This window comes from Scardinius erythrophthalmus (genome assembly GCF_964197995.2).
Source record: "Scardinius erythrophthalmus genome assembly, chromosome: 19".
NCBI lineage: Eukaryota > Metazoa > Chordata > Actinopteri > Cypriniformes > Leuciscidae > Scardinius > Scardinius erythrophthalmus.
In genome coordinates, this window is record NC_138239.1 from 38,095,056 (window position 1) to 38,113,682 (window position 18,627).

Sequence of the window (18,627 nt, forward strand, 5' to 3'; positions counted from 1 at the left end):
TCATGGATAGATGCACTTTTATGATGGACAGATGCACTTTTATCATGGATAGATGCACTTTTATCATGTATAGATGCACTTTTATCATGGATAGATGCACTTTCATGATGTATAGATGCCCTTTAATCATGGATAGATGCACTTTTATGATGTATAGATGCACTTTTATCATGGATAGATGCACTTTTATGATGTATAGATGCACTTTTATCATGGATAGATGCACTTTTATGAAGGATAGATGCACTTTTATCATGGAAAGATGCACTTTTATGATGTATAGATGCACTTTTATCATGGATAGATGCACTTTTATCATGGATAGATGCACTTTTATGATGGACAGATGCACTTTAATCATGGATAGATGCACTTTTATGAAGGATAGATGCACTTTTATGATGTATAGATGCACTTTTATGATGTATAGAAGCATTTTTATTATGGATAGATGCACTTTTATGATGTATAGATGCACTTTTATCATGGATAGATGCACTTTTATGATGGACAGATGCACTTTTATGATGGACAGATGCACTTTTATCATGGATAGATGCACTTTTATCATGTATAGATGCACTTTTATCATGGATAGATGCACTTTCATGATGTATAGATGCACTTTAATCATGGATAGATGCACTTTTATGATGTATAGATGCACTTTTATCATGGATAGATGCACTTTTATGATGTATAGATGCACTTTTATCATGGATAGATGCACTTTTATGAAGGATAGATGCACTTTTATCATAGAAAGATGCACTTTTATGATGTATAGATGCACTTTTATCATGGATAGATGCACTTTAATCATGGATAGATGCACTTTTATGAAGGATAGATGCACTTTTATGATGTATAGATGCACTTTTATGATGTATAGAAGCACTTTTATTATGGATAGATGCACTTTTATGATGTATAGATGCACTTTTATCATGGATAGATGCACTTTTATGATGTATAGATGCACTTTTATCATGGATAGATGCACTTTTATGAAGGATAGATGCACTTTTATCATGGATAGATGCACTTTTATGAAGGATAGATGCACTTTTATCATGGATAGATGCACTTTTATCATGGATAGATGCACTTTTATGATGGACAGATGCACTTTTATGATGGATAGATGCACTTTTATGATGGACAGATGCACTTTTATGATGATATATGCACTTTTATCATGGATAAATGCACTTTTATGATGGATAGATGCACTTTTCTCATGGATAGATGCACTTTTATGATGTATAGATGCACTTTTATCATGGATAGATGCACTTTTAACATGGATAGATGCACTTTTATGATGTACAGTATAGATGCACTTTTATCATGGATAGATGCACTTTTATGATGTATAGATGAGCTTTTATCATGGATAGATGCACTTTTATGATGGACACATGCACTTTTATGATGGATAGATGCACTTTTATGATGGACAGATGCACTTTTATGATGGATAGATGCACTTTTATGATGGACAGATGCACTTTTATGATGATATATGCACTTTTATCATGGATAAATGCACTTTTATGATGGATAGATGCACTTTTATCATGGATAGATGCACTTTTATGATGTATAGATGCACTTTTATCATGGATAGATGCACTTTTATCATGGATAGATGCACTTTTATGATGTACAGTATAGATGCACTTTTATCATGGATAGATGCACTTTTATGATGAATAGATGAACTTTTATCATGGATAGATGCACTTTTATGATGGACAGATGCACTTTTATCATGGATAGATGCACTTTTATGATGGACAGATGCACTTTTATCATGGATGAATGCACTTTTATGATGGATAGATGCACTTTTATGATGGACAGATGCACTTTTATGATGATAGATGCACATTTATCATGGATAGATGCACTTTTATGATGGATAGATGCACTTTTATCACTGATAGATGCACTTTTATGATGGACAGATGCACTTTTATCATGGATAGATGCACTTTTATGATGGATAGATGCACTTTTATGATGATAGATGCACTTTTCTCATGGATAGATGCACTTTTATGATGATATATGCACTTTTATCATGGATAAATGCACTTTTATGATGGATAGGTGCACTTTTATCATGGACAGATGCACTTTAATGATGTATAGATGCACTTTTATCATGGATAGATGCACTTTTATCATGGATAGATACACTTTTATGATGTACAGTATAGATGCACTTTTATCATGGATAGATGCACTTTTATGATGTATAGATGAACTTTTATCATGGATAGATGCACTTTTATGATGGACAGATGCACTTTTATGATGGATAGATGCACTTTTATGATGGACAGATGCACTTTTATCATGGATAAATGCACTTTTTTGATGGATAGATGCACTTTTATGATGGACAGATGCACTTTTATGATGATAGATGCACTTTTATCATGGATAGATGCACTTTTATGATGGATAGATGCACTTTTATCACTGATAGATGCACTTTTATGATGGACAGATGCACTTTTATCATGGATAGATGCATTTTTATGATGGATAGATGCACTTTTATGATGATAGATACACTTTTATCATGGATAGATGCACTTTTATGATGGATAGATGCACTTTTATGATGTATAGATGCACTTTTATCATGGATAGATGTACTTTTATGATGATAGATGCACTTTTATCATGGATAGATGCACTTTTATGATGTATAGATGCACTTTTATGATGATAGATACACTTTTATCATGGATAGATGCACTTTTATGATGGATAGATGCACTTTTATGATGTAGATGCACTTTTATCATGGATAGATGTACTTTTATGATGATAGATGCACTTTTATCATGGATAGATGCACGTTTATGATGGACAGATGCACTTTTATGATGACAGATGCACTTTTACGATGGACAGATGCACTTTTACGATGGACAGATGCACTTTTATGATGGATAGATGCACTTTAATGATGGATAGATGCACTTTTATGATGGACAGATGCACTTTTATCATCGATAGATGCACTTTTATCATGGATAGATGCACTTTTATGATGGACAGATGCACTTTTATCATGGATAGATGCACTTTTATCATGTATAGATGCACTTTTATCATGGATAGATGCACTTTCATGATGTATAGATGCACTTTAATCATGGATAGATGCACTTTTATGAAGAATAGATGCACTTTTATCATGGATAGATGCACTTTTATGATGTATAGAAGCACTTTTATTATGGATAGATGCACTTTTATGATGTATAGATGCACTTTTATCATGGATAGATGCACTTTTATGATGTATAGAAGCACTTTTATTATGGATAGATGCACTTTTATGATGTATAGATGCACTTTTATCATGGATAGATGCACTTTTATGAAGGATAGATGCACTTTTATCATGGATAGATGCACTTTTATGATGGACAGATGCACTTTTATGATGGATTGATGCACTTTTATCATGGATAGATGCACTTTTATGATGGACAGATGCACTTTTATGATGGATAGATGCACTTTTATGATGGACAGATGCACTTTTATGATGATAGATGCACTTTTATGATGGACAGATGCACTTTTATGATGATATATGCACTTTTATCATAGATAAATGCACTTTTATGATGGATAGATGCACTTTTATCATGGATAGATGCACTTTTATCATGGATAGATGCACTTTTATGATGTACAGTATAGATGCACTTTTATCATGGATAGATGCACTTTTATGATGTACAGTATAGATGCACTTTTATCATGGATAGATGCACTTTTATGATGTATAGATGAACTTTTATCATGGATAGATGCACTTTTATGATGGACACATGCACTTTTATGATGGATAGATGCACTTTTATGATGGACAGATGCACTTTTATGATGGATAGATGCACTTTTATGATGGACAGATGCACTTTTATGATGATATATGCACTTTTATCATGGATAAATGCACTTTTATGATGGATAGATGCACTTTTATCATGGATAGATGCACTTTTATGATGTATAGATGCACTTTTATCATGGATAGATGCACTTTTATCATGGATAGATGCACTTTTATGATGTACAGTATAGATGCACTTTTATCATGGATAGATGCACTTTTATGATGTATAGATGAACTTTTATCATGGATAGATGCACTTTTATGATGGACAGATGCACTTTTATGATGGATAGATGCACTTTTATGATGGACAGATGCACTTTTATCATGAATAGATGCACTTTTATGATGGATAGATGCACTTTTATGATGGACAGATGCACTTTTATGATGATAGATGCACTTTTATCATGGATAGATGCACTTTTATGATGGATAGATGCACTTTTATCACTGATAGATGCACTTTTATGATGGACAGATGCACTTTTATCATGGATACATGCACTTTTATGATGGATAGATGCACTTTTATGATGATAGATGCACTTTTCTCATGGATAGATGCACTTTTATGATGATATATGCACTTTTATCATGGATAAATGCACTTTTATGATGGATAGATGCACTTTTCTCATGTATAGATGCACTTTTATCATGGATAGATGTACTTTTATGATGATAGATGCACTTTTATCATGGATAGATGCACTTTTATGATGTATAGATGCACTTTTATGATGATAGATGAACTTTTATCATGGATAGATGCACTTTTATGATGGATAGATGCACTTTTATGATGTATAGATGCACTTTTATCATGGATAGATGTACTTTTATGATGATAGATGCACTTTTATCATGGATAGATGCACTTTTATGATGTATAGATGCACTTTTATGATGATAGATGCACTTTTATGATGGACAGATGCACTTTTACGATGGACAGATGCACTTTTATGATGGATAGATGCACTTTAATGATGGATAGGTGCACTTTTATGATGGACAGATACACTTTTATCATGGATAGATGCACTTTTATCATGGATAGATGCACTTTCATGATGTATAGATGCACTTTAATCATGGATAGATGCACTTTTATGAAGGATAGATGCACTTTTATCATGGATAGATGCACTTTTATGATGTATAGAAGCACTCTTATTATGGATAGATGCACTTTTATGATGTATAGATGCACTTTTATCATGGATAGATGCACTTTTATGATGTATAGAAGCACTTTTATTATGGATAGATGCACTTTTATGATGTATAGATGCACTTTTATCATGGATAGATGCACTTTTATGATGTATAGATGCACTTTTATCATGGATAGATGCACTTTTATGAAGGATAGATGCACTTTTATCATGGATAGATGCACTTTTATGATGGACAGATGCACTTTTATGATGGATAGATGCACTTTTATGATGGATAGATGCACTTTTATCATGGACAGATGCACTTTTATGATGGACAGATGCACTTTTATGATGGATAGATGCACTTTTATGATGGACAGATGCACTTTTATAATGGACAGATGCACTTTTATGATGGATAGATGCACTTTTATGATGGACAGATGCACTTTTATGATGATATATGCACTTTTATCATAGATAAATGCACTTTTATGATGGATAGATGCACTTTTATCATGGATAGATGCACTTTTATCATGGATAGATGCACTTTTATCATGGATAGATGCACTTTTATGATGTTGTTACGATCAGCCACACTGACCACAACATACAATTACCGCAAAGTCAGTTGAACTCGTTGGTCTAGGGGGTTTATTGAACAAATGAGTAAATTACAAACAAAAACAGAAGATGGGAGACTAACTACAACAGAATAAAAACAATACAGGAAGATCAATCACAGGCGTGGTAGCCGGAACACAAGTCTCCTTTCTGCACGGAGTGCCTGGGATTTTAAAGGGTGTCTCTCCGCCCACTCGTTACAGATCACACCTGCACACAATAACGAATCAAAACATACTGCAGAGCAGCCAAACATTAGAGAAGGAAACAGAGCCACCACAGGTAGTGGAGGGACGTAACATACCCTCACACCAAAATGGTGATTTCAGTCTCCATAATCATAATATAAGTGACAATACACAATACACATAATACCATACCCAAACACCCCACCAATAGAGATGTGTGTGACACTCTCAAAAGTCAACCTTACTTTAAAAGTGAAGTGACTTAAATTTTGAAAAAGGGAAGGGAAAAAAATATTCATGAGCTGCTTGAGATGATAGTGATGTTTTTACAAGGTGAAGAAGCTTTAACACTGAACAGTATTCAAATCAATTAGCACCCGGTGTTGGACTTCTCCTTGGGCTGGCAGACCTGGAATGACAGTCTTTCTTGTGACTGATCGAACGAGACCGAGATCTGGAGACTACATTCCCTCTGCCTGGAACCAGATCATGAACTGGAGCGACACTCAAACACTTTTATGATGGACAGATGCACTTTTATGATGATAGATGCACTTTTATGATGATAGATGCACTTTTATAATGGACAGATACACTTTTATGATGATAGATGCACTTTTATAATGGACAGATGCACTTTTATGATGGATAGATGCACTTTTATGATGGACAGATGCACTTTTATGATGATATATGAACTTTTATCATAGATAAATGCACTTTTATGATGGATAGATGCACTTTTATCATGGATAGATGCACTTTTATCATGGATAGATGCACTTTTATGATGTACAGTATAGATGCACTTTTATGATGTATAGATGCACTTTTATGATGGACAGATGCACTTTTATGATGATAGATGCACTTTTATAATGGACAGATGCACTTTTATGATGATAGATGCACTTTTATAATGGACAGATGCACTTTTATGATGGATAGATGCACTTTTATGATGGACAGATGCACTTTTATGATGATATATGAACTTTTATCATAGATAAATGCACTTTTATGATGGATAGATGCACTTTTATCATGGATAGATGCACTTTTATCATGGATAGATGCACTTTTATCATGGATAGATGCACTTTTATGATGTACAGTATAGATGCACTTTTATGATGTATAGATGCACTTTTATCATGGATAGATGCACTTTTATGATGATAGATGCACTTTTATCATGGATAGATGCACTTTTATGATGGATAGATGCACTTTTATCATGGATAGATGCACTTTTATGATGGATAGATGCACTTTTATGATGGACAGATGCACTTTTATGATGGATAGATGCACTTTTATGATGGATAGATGCACGTTTATGATGGACAGATGCACTTTTATGATGGATAGATGCACTTTTATGATGGATAGATGCACTTTTATGATGGATAGATGCACTTTTAAGATGGACAGATGCACTTTTATGATGGATAGATGCACTTTTATGATGATAGATGCACTTTTATGATGGACAGATGCACTTTTATGATGGACAGATGCACTTTTATGATGATAGATGCACTTTTATGATGATAGATGCACTTTTATGATGGACAGATGCACTTTTATGATGGATAGATGCACTTTTATGATGTATAGATGCACTTTTGTGATGGACAGATGCACTTTTATGATGGATAGATGCACTTTTATGATGGACAGATGCACTTTTATGATGGATAGATGCACTTTTATGATGGACAGATGCACTTTTATGATGGATAGATGCACTTTTATGATGGATAGATGCACTTTTGTGATGGACAGATTCACTTTTATGATGGATAGATGCACTTTTATGATGGACAGATGCACTTTTATGATGGATAGATGCACTTTTATGATGGACATATTCACTTTTATGATGGATAGATGCACTTTTATCATGGATAGATACACTTTTATGATGTATAGATGCACTTTTATGATAAATAGATGCACTTTTATGATGGACATATTCACTTTTATGATGGATAGATGCACTTTTATCATGGATAGATACACTTTTATGATGTATAGATGCACTTTTATGATGGATAGATACACTTTTATGATGTATAGATGCACTTTTATGATGGATAGATGCACTTTTGTGATGGACAGATGAACTTTTATGATGGACAGATTCACTTTTATGATGGATAGATGCACTTTTATGATGGACATATTCACTTTTATGATGGATAGATGCACTTTTATCATGGATAGATACACTTTTATGATGGACAGATGCACTTTTATGATGGACAGATGCACTTTTATGATGGACAGATTCACTTTTATGATGTATATATGCACTTTTATGATGGATAGATGCACTTTTATGATGGACAGATTCACTTTTATGATGGATAGATTCACTTTTATGATGGATAGATGCACTTTTATGATGGACAGATGCACTTTTATGATGGATAGATGCACTTTTATGATGGACAGATGCACTTTTATGATGGATAGATGCACTTTTATCATGGATAGATACACTTTTATGATGGACAGATTCACTTTTATGATGGATAGATGCACTTTTATGATGGACAGATGCACTTTTATGATGGACAGATGCACTTTTATGATGGACAGATGCACTTTTATGATGGATAGATGCACTTTTATGATGGATAGATGCACTTTTATGATGGACATATTCACTTTTATGATGGATAGATGCACTTTTATCATGGATAGATACACTTTTATGATGTATAGATGCACTTTTATGATAAATAGATGCACTTTTATGATAAATAGATGCACTTTTATGATGGACATATTCACTTTTATGATGGATAGATGCACTTTTATCATGGATAGATACACTTTTATGATGTATAGATGCACTTTTATGATGGATAGATACACTTTTATGATGTATAGATGCACTTTTATGATGGATAGATGCACTTTTGTGATGGACAGATGCACTTTTATGATGGACAGATTCACTTTTATGATGGATAGATGCACTTTTATGAAGGACAGATGCACTTTTATGATGGACAGATGCAGTTTTATGATGGATAGATGCACTTTTATGAAGGACAGATGCACTTTTATGATGGACAGATGCACTTTTATGATGGATAGATGCACTTTTATGATGGACATATTCACTTTTATGATGGATAGATGCACTTTTATCATGGCTAGATACACTTTTATGATGGACAGATGCACTTTTATGATGGACAGATGCACTTTTATGATGGACAGATTCACTTTTAATGTATATATGCACTTTTATGATGGATAGATGCACTTTTATGATGGACAGATTCACTTTTATGATGGATAGATTCACTTTTATGATGGATAGATGCACTTTTATGATGGACAGATGCACTTTTATGATGGACAGATGCACTTTTATGATGGACAGATGCACTTTTATATAGGATAGATGCACTTTTATGGACTTCAAAACAGAAACAGCCATTCACTGCCATTATAAGCTTGGAAGAGCCAGGACATTTTTTAATATAATTGTATTTGTCTGAAAGAAGAATGTCATATACACCTAGAATGACTTGAGGGTGAGTAAATCATGGGCTAATTTTTATTTTTGGGTGAACTATCCCTTTAAAAAACACACAAATATGCAGTGAATGAGAGCAGCACTTATTCCAGGTCTGGATCTGAGCAGGTTTGACTCCTCTACACACTGAGCCAGCAGGAAACGAGCAGGAGAACACGGCCCGGCAGATCCTCAACCGGAACCAGCACCACAGCGGGACCCGATCCATCAAGACCAGATCCATCGAGACCAGATCCATCGAGACCAGATCCAGCGGGACCAGATCCAGTGGGACCAGTTCCAGTGGGACCAGATCCATCAAGACCAGATCCAGCGGGACCAGATCCATCGAGACCAGATCCATCGAGACCAGATCCAGCGGGACCAGATCCATCAAGACCAGATCCAGCGGGACCAGATCCAGCGGGACCAGATCCAGCGGGACCAGATCCATCGAGACCAGATCCAGCGGGACCAGATCCATCGAGACCAGATCCAGTGGGACCAGATCCATCGAGACCAGATCCAGTGGGACCAGATCCATCGAGACCAGATCCAGTGGGACCAGATCCAGTGGGACCAGATCCATCGAGACCAGATCCAGTGGGACCAGATCCATCGAGACCAGATCCAGTGGGACCAGATCCATCGAGACCAGATCCAGCGGGACCAGATCCATCGAGACCAGATCCATCGAGACCAGATCCAGCGGGACCAGATCCATCAAGACCAGATCCAGCGGGACCAGATCCAGCGGGACCAGATCCAGCGGGACCAGATCCATCGAGACCAGATCCAGCGGGACCAGATCCATCGAGACCAGATCCAGTGGGACCAGATCCATCGAGACCAGATCCAGTGGGACCAGATCCATCGAGACCAGATCCATCGAGACCAGATCCAGTGGGACCAGATCCATCGAGACCAGATCCATCGAGACCAGATCCAGTGGGACCAGATCCATCGAGACCAGATCCAGCGGGACCAGATCCAGCGGGACCAGATCCAGCGGGACCAGATCCATCAAGACCAGATCCAGCGGGACCAGATCCAGCGGGACCAGATCCAGCGGGACCAGATCCAGTGGGACCAGATCCATCGAGACCAGATCCATCAGGACTGGATCCGTTCAGACGCCGCTCCAGCCCTGCGGACAAAACACACAGAGGTCAGAGGTCACACTTCACACACGTCATCATAAGTGCTCGCTCAATTCTGCTTAACCCTTCCAGCACATTCCTGAAGTATTGACCCGCTCAGATCCTCGACAGCTTGCGGGTGTGTGTGTGTGTGTGTGTGTGGACATATGGTCAGTGCGGTACTAAACACGCGCGTGTAATACACAGAGGAGCAGAAAATCTTTAGTTAGCCATTTGCAACAGATTAGCAGCTTGTGGCGGCTCCGGTGGGATTGATCGGGAAGGTTTGTAAGCGCAGGAGGGATTCAGACGCTCTTCTGATGTCCACCGAAGTCAAATAATGAATAGCGTCACCTGATCCAGCGACACACACTCTTTCTGGACAGACTTTGAATGCACACGCAAGGACACAAACACACACACACACACACGTACAGATTCAGTTCGGTCTGTTCCTCACTCAAAACTGTAATACAGCGTGTACTTTTCATGAGCCGAAACCCAGCTAAAAAAATATACTTTTTTTAATAATCAATGAATCAAATTTAATTAAATGATAATTTCTCAAATAAAAAGTTTCATATAAACGTTTAAATTGCACATTTTTATATTGACTTTTTAATGACATAATTGTTTCTACTCCAATTTGTTTTGTGAAATATAAAGATTTAAACGGCAGCTGTCATAAACATGAGTATAAATATAATGAATATGTAATATACTGCATATATTTATAAAAATGCTGCTCTCTAGAGTTATTTTTCTAGCTGACTATCGAGTTTATGGTCATTGAATGTCTTTTCTGAGTTAAGTGTGACATAATTGTTCTCCAGCTGTTTGATTGACGGCTGAAACCCTGACTGATGGATTACAGGAGACAGGACTGATTTCAGGAAGTTGTTCAGTATCTTTCAGCACTCCTGATGATGTTCATTTGCTGCTGTAACTACTAGTGAAGAGGAGGAGATGATCAACAGTCACGACTCCATCTCAATCTCACGACCTTTCTAACTCCAGCTCGACCGATGCACTGCAGCGATGGGATGCCGAGGTCAGTGTGTAGTGTGTGTGAGTGTGTGTGAACTATGAAAGCGAACAAGTTCGTCACACAAACGAAGGGACGCTGAGATTGGAAGGTAAAAGCTCTTTTGATAATCATCAGGCTCTTTCATTAAGAACACACACACAGCACGTCAAAGATCGCACGTCGAGTAATTAACTCGGTGTGTTATCGAGGCCTGTGGTGTTTGACTTTCAACAGCAGATCACACAGAAAACAAGTTACATTAGTGACACGGTCACCTTCATCGGCCATCAAGAGGACCATTCATGTCAGACTTTCATGAGGCTAAAGGTGTGTGTGTGTGTGTGTGTGTGTGAGTGTGTGTGTGTGTGTGTGTGTGTGTGTGTAACAATGGAAACTACCCTCAGACCATTGCTCACGAAAATTAATATGGTTTTATTATAGTAAAAGTGTAGTAACCATAGTTTTTTAACAGACTGATTAACATTTGTACAGCCACAGTTTTACAACAAACACCATGGTTAACTATGGTTAGTGTAGCAAAACCATATTTCAGTTGTAGTTACCATTGTTTAACTATAATAACCATGTTTTTTTGGTTTTATTTGTAGTAAAACCATGGTTAATTTTCGTAAGGATCCCATGGAAACAGCTCAACGAGTTCGGCAAATCACTTTACATTTACATGTATGCATTTGGCAGATGCTTTTTTCCATGCAACTTAAACTGGATTGAGGATATTCATGATATGAGTTCATGCATTCACTGGGAATCGTGACTCGCTTCTTACTGTAATTTAAAACGTCAGGCTTTATGGGGTTAATGCTTTATTTAACATCACAACATAATAAATGGAATACAGTAGGGCTGTCAAATAAAAATTAGAATTTTGAATATTCGTTGAATAAAAAAATAAAATAAAAAAACCCTGCACATTCAAATGCAAAAACCGTGCATTAGACGTTTTGGTGTGTCGAGAGACGCTAGACATGATGATGACGTCACCGACGCGGCTTGTTTCTGTTAGCTTATCATCCAGTGTACAGCGCTGCGTTGCTAATGTGAAAAATGGCGGGAAAAGGCTTTCCTGCTGACGAAACCCTCTGAGTCCGTGGCAAAGATTGTGCAAAGACATACTTGACCAAACCTGCACATCGGTCAGATCTGACTGTGTGTGTGTGTGTGTGTGTGTGTGTGTGTGTGTGTGTGTGTGTGTGTGTGTGTTCATCAGCTGAAACACTCTCAACAAAAAGCGCTCAGCAATCTGGTGTTTTGATGAACAATATGTAGTGAGTAGAAGTGGAGTGTTTCTGAATGGCAGTTTTCTATTGTGTGTTCATGTAGTTCATTACACTGTGTGTTGAAGCGTGTTTCTCAGGTTACTGATGCACAAACACTATAGTATTCACTATAGTAACCTCATTTTCCTTGCATGCACATTAAGGAAGATGCAATGCTTATATATTGGGCTGTTGCGCTCGCTTGCGCCCTCTTGTGGTCATAGGAGACAATACAGTACTTTTTTCCCAGTAACATTAAGTATTGCCTAAAGAATTCAAATATAATATGAATTTTGCCAATATATAAGAAATTTAGCTTTTCAGCCATTCTGACAGCCCTAGAATACACAGTGGAATATACAGGAATGGGAAGTCTTGTAAATGCGGTTTTCTTTGTGTTAGCGGGTTACTGGTTTGCATGCAAACTGGAATAACTAGCGTTTCACAAAACTTTTGTGAAAAAAAAAAAATTTTGGTAGTTATCAGCACATCTGTGTGCATATAAATCTATGTTGAGGAACAATGTGTCTAAAAGACATCAGGAGCCGATGATCACTGGACAACATCAACCTGATCTCCGGTCAGACGAGATGTTTCCAGAAGAGTTCATGTTTCCAGAATGTCCAGAAGCCAAACATGCATCTGTCACGAGAGGATATCAGGAGAGACGACAGGAGACTCAGGCTTCTGTGAAGCGAACGTGTCCCCCGTCCCACGGAAAGGGTTGGAGGGCAAATGTCTTCATATCTGCTGTGGTATTGTTGGTCTGTGACCCGTGAAGACGCTCTCGGCTCTCTCTGAGGGCATCAGGAACACACTGACAGCTCGATAAATGTGTCTGAACATATGCTACACCATCAGCTCATGACGGACCCGAAGACCACAGCCTGCTTCGGAAAAGGAAACTTCTACAGCAGAAGATGCGCAGTTAGCTGTGTCAGGTCTGATTATGATCTGCTGATGAATTATGACTGGTGACATTTGGAGGAGTTTCTGTCTGAAAACACATTTAAAAGATTTCAGTTCCACTTCAGTCAAATTATCTTTAATAGTAAAATCAAAAACATATTTAGATGCCTTCTGAACAATAATCCGATAAAACTGTATTATTTTTAATTTCAACTAGATGGTAGCATAGTTTTACTTTTGAATCAGTTTTCCATTTTAATTTTAATTTTAGTTTAAGTTTTAGTAATTTTGTGGGGTTTATGTCTTTGTCAACTAGCCTTTTCAGGTAATGATTATTAGGTAACAAATATGTTTTTTATGGTTTTATTTTTATTTTATTTATTTATTCATTTATTTTTATTTACATTTTAGTACATCAAGTTAAAGTAGATTAAAATGAAAAATAATTCCTTGGCAATAAAAGTTGAAATAGCCAATGAGGTTCATTCTTGTGTTGCTTGGAAGTTGGGTTAAAGGGGTGGTTGATTATGATTTGACTTTTCTAACTTTAGTTAGTGTGTAATGTTGCTGTTTGAGCATAAACAACATCTGCAAAGTTACAACGCTCAAAGTTTAAAGCAAAGGGAGATATTTTATTTTACAGAAATTGCTTTAAGGACTACAACAAACGGCTGGTAGAGACTACACAAGCTTCTTCACAGGTTAGTGACATCACAAACCCTAGAATTTACATAAACCCCGCCTCCGGTAACACGATTTATAGATTATCAAGACAGAATATGCAAATATATGACTTGAAGATAACTACACATAAGCGACATAAATTCGTCAACTAACCATTCAAAAAATGTCATGGTGCATTTAACATGTCAACAAAATACTGTAAATTCTTCTTGAGTCTCTCCATCATTGTCTGACTCTGGTTTTATCATAAAATGCTAAAAGGTTTGTAATTTTCAGTGCATGTCTGTGTGATGTAAAAGGACACAAGCTGTTGTAGCTCCGCCCTCTGCGCCGGGAGCAGCAGCTCAAGAATGGCACAAGTATCCAGTCCATAGGAGGGGAATGGCGCAGCAAGCCGACACTTCGAGCGGGGCCTACGGTGTTGACTGGCTATGAGAAGAGAGCACACGGGAGGCTACCAGCTCGACACGAAGGCTATAGAATCTAGCGAACGTGTTTGGTGTCGCCCAGCCCGCAGCTCTACAGATATCTGTCAGCGAGGCACCCTGTGCCAACGCCCAGGAAGAAGCGACACTCTGAGTGGAGTGGGCTCGCAACCTGAGGGGGAATGGTGCGTCATGGGATTGGTACACCAAAACAATGGCCTTTCCTTCCTCCCCTTCTGCTGGCCTCCGTAACAGAGAAAGAGAGAAAAGCCGGAGCTAGGTCTGCCTCCTCTGGTTGCAGGTTCACCACCTGGTCCCGAAAGGGAGTGGTAGGAACATCTCAGGATGACGTGAGAGTCAGCTGGCCCGAATTCCAGGTACGATGTGTGCAGTTCCCCTACCCCCTTGATGGAGGCCAGAGCAAGCAGGAGCTGTTTTTATAGACAGGACTTCACAGTGTTGTCCGTGCGGACCAGCAGTGTTTTGAGGCGACTCAGAGCAAGGTGTACTGCTAGCAACTCAAGGCAGATGATGTGCCAATGCAGTTGGGGGTCTGTCCAGATCCCGTTACTGCATGCCCGTTGTACGTGGCCCCCCAGCCGGTGTTGGAGGCATCTGTGGAGACCACAGCATACCTGGACACTTGTTCTAGGGGCACTCCGGCCCAGAGAAACGTAGGGTCTGACTACGGGCTGAGGGTTTGGCGGCAGGCCAGGCTGAGGATTCACATGGAGGATGCCGCTCTGCCACGCCCATCTCAGGACTCGGCCGTGAAGCCAGTGCTGAAGCGGTCTCATATGAAGCAAACCCAGCGGCGTTAATGCGGTTATATGCCCCAGGAGCCTCTGAAAAGTTTCAGTGGGACCACTGTTCTGCTCCTTAAAGTATTCAAGCAGTTCAACACTGACCGGACACATTTCTCTGTGAGGCGTGCCGTCTGGTGGACCGAGTCCAGCTCCATACCGATAAAAGAGATCCTCTGCACGGGGCGAGTTTGCTCTTTTCCCAGTTGACCCGAAGATCCAAATGGCTGAGATGCCGGAGCACCAGGTCCCTGTACTCGCACAACTGCTCCCGAGACTGAGCTAGTATCAGCCAGTCGTCGAGATAGTTGAGGATGCGAACACCACGCTCTCATGGGAGCAATGGCCGCCTCTGCGACCTTCATAAAGACGCGGGCGACAGGGCCAGCCTGAAGGGTAGGACTTTGTACTAATACGCTCAACCCTCGAACGCGAAGCACAGGAATAGCCTGTGTCGTGGGAGGATGGAGACATGACAGTACGTGTCCTTCAGGTCGACCGCTGCAAACCAATCTCGGGGACGGATGTATTAAAAAAATGTGTTTCTGCGTTAACATCTTGAACGGAAGCTTGTAAAGGGTCCAAGACACGCAAGTTCAAGATTGGCCGTAACCCACCCCCCCTCTTGGGTATAATGAAGTACGGGCTGTAGAAGCCGGTCATCATATCGGCTGAAGGGACCGGCTCTATCGCGCACTTCACCAGTAGGACTGCGATCTATGCGTGCATGGCAGGGGCCCGTTCGCTCAACACTGAAGTGAACACCCCTGTACCTGGGCGGGTGCCGGAGGGACTGAATCGTATAGCCGAGTCTGATGGTACAGCCAGCTGGACGGACTTGGAAGTGGTTTCCAGGCTTCCACAAACAGAGCCAGGGGCACCACAGACGTACCCGGGGTGGGGCAGCGAGGTGGAAGACAGGGACCCGACTCAGAAGGCCCGGAGGCGGCCCGAAGCAGGGTCTGAGTGTGCGGTGCAACACATACCTGTCTCCACAGGTCGGCCGGGGGTGCGTGAGAAGGCGTAATCGGGTCCTCGAACCGCACCTGGCTGCCGGCTGGCGATACAAGAGTGGGCTGAGGGTGGCAAGGTTTTACAGGGTCGCACACTGCCAGTCTGACCCTCTTGGGACCCAGGAACAGAGGAATTTGCTCTTTTTTTTTAAAATGTGGGTGCCTTTAGATTACGGGGAGCCAGCGGCGGAACAGAAAAAGAAACAAAACAAAGATTATCCACCCGGTCCTCCTCCGGGAAAGGAGTGGTGCTGTCACCATCTCCCGAAGAGCTCGCCCCTCCATCCCTGGGTGACCCGTCTCAGGGACGCTTGTGCTTACGCTTGCCACCTGGCCTGACAGCGGCAAGGTCGGGTGGGTCGGACGAGGTCGGTTGCGGTGCGGATCTCACTCATGAGCTCACGGCCTGGTGGACCTGCAGCAACAGCATGGCATGCAGAGAGGAAGCGGCTCGCCCACAGGCTCTGTAAGCCTTGCCCATGAGAACGGACGAGAACTTACAGGCCTTAGAGGGGAGACGCGGATCACCCTTCCAAGAGGGTCGCCGGACACAGCTGCATCGCAACAGACCTCTCCACTGGAAGGATAGCTTTATTCTTTAAGATATTTTTCAAAATTCAAATTACAGATATAAGGTATCCAAAATACAACTTACAAAGTTTATAATGGCTATTATTGTTCAATAAATAATAGTTTATATTATAATGTTAGTGTACTTCATATCCAGAAACGATATGATGGGGGGTACGATAACGATAACGATTTCAGACGGGCAGCAGTGTTAACAGCGTGAAAAGATTATACACTGTAAAAAATTTCTTACCCTCCCAAATCAAAAATTTATAGTGACCGATAACATCAAAATTTTTCAATTGGCTCAAGTGAAATTCTGTAAATTATCAAATTAAATTGACAGATTTTCACTTGGGCCAATTGAAAAATTTAGATGTTATCGGTCACTTGAAATTTTTGATTTGGGAGGGTAAGAATTTTTTTACAGTGTATTTGTTTTGTTTTAAAAAATGAAACTCTATTTCATATATATTGTATTTAAATAAGCAAAGCACTTTTCAAGTACCTCTTCATTTAGATAGTTGTTTTCAAGGGTTTCCCCGGACTTAAATTCCAAAAAGTCAAATTCAAGTCAAATTCAAGTCAAATTCAAGTCAAATTCAAGTCAAATTCGAACTTACAGTAAGTACAAATAATGTACAATTTATTGTGTTTTTCGTAGGGTTTATTTTTGCAAATTGCATGGAAATCAATACAGGTGAATTTGACTCGCAACAAAAAAGTAGTACCCAACAATCAAAATAATCAAAACAAAAGAGAACGTCTCCATTAGGATCAGCTAGACCCAGTGTTTGAATCGATGGAGATAAGCCGTACCGTGTAAAATTTTGACTAAACTGCTTGATTCTTATGGATTAGTTTTACAATCTCTTTATGAACTTTTTGAAGCAAAAAAAAGGTAGTTGCATGGGCTGTCAATGGAGGTACAGAAATCTCTCAGATTTCATGTAAAATATCTTTATTTGTGTTTTGAAGATGTACGAAAATCTTATAGGTTTAGAGGTTTGGAACAACATGAGCGTGAGTAAATGATGACAATTTTTTTAATCAGGAGAACCCTAACCTAACACTAACCCTAACCCTTTAAGATGCAAAATGGAAGACTCATCTTCTTAATCATCCAAGGAGAATTCACTGTTTGAGTTTCACAGTCACAAATTCTGTCAATGGATGTTTTTGGTTGTTCGTTTTTTTGGGATCTCAATTCCTAGACTGTTGCAGCACTGAACAGACTCATTCCACCCTTACAAGGGTTTGAGAAACAGAACTTACTACAGTACTTACAGTAAGTGCAGATAATGTACAATCTTTAGTGTTTTTCATAGGG

The 18,627-nt window shown here is 39.1% G+C and overlaps 1 protein-coding gene across 3 annotated transcripts in view; it reads right to left on the minus strand.

Annotated features, from left to right (window-relative positions):
• Positions 1 to 9,385: 9,385 nt before the first annotated feature.
• dph6 (diphthamine biosynthesis 6) overlaps positions 9,386 to 18,627 on the minus strand; it is a 113,440-nt gene continuing 104,198 nt past the window's right edge. For 2 of the 3 annotated variants that reach the window (XM_081347610.1, XM_081347611.1), the window contains one exon: positions 9,386 to 10,597. In XM_081347610.1, coding sequence (XP_081203736.1) covers positions 9,591 to 10,597 — 1,007 coding nt within the window. In that variant the 3' untranslated portion in view covers positions 9,386 to 9,590. Of the gene's footprint in view, positions 10,598 to 12,428; positions 13,891 to 18,627 lie in introns of those variants that run through there. The other variant, XM_081347612.1, reaches the window with a different exon arrangement.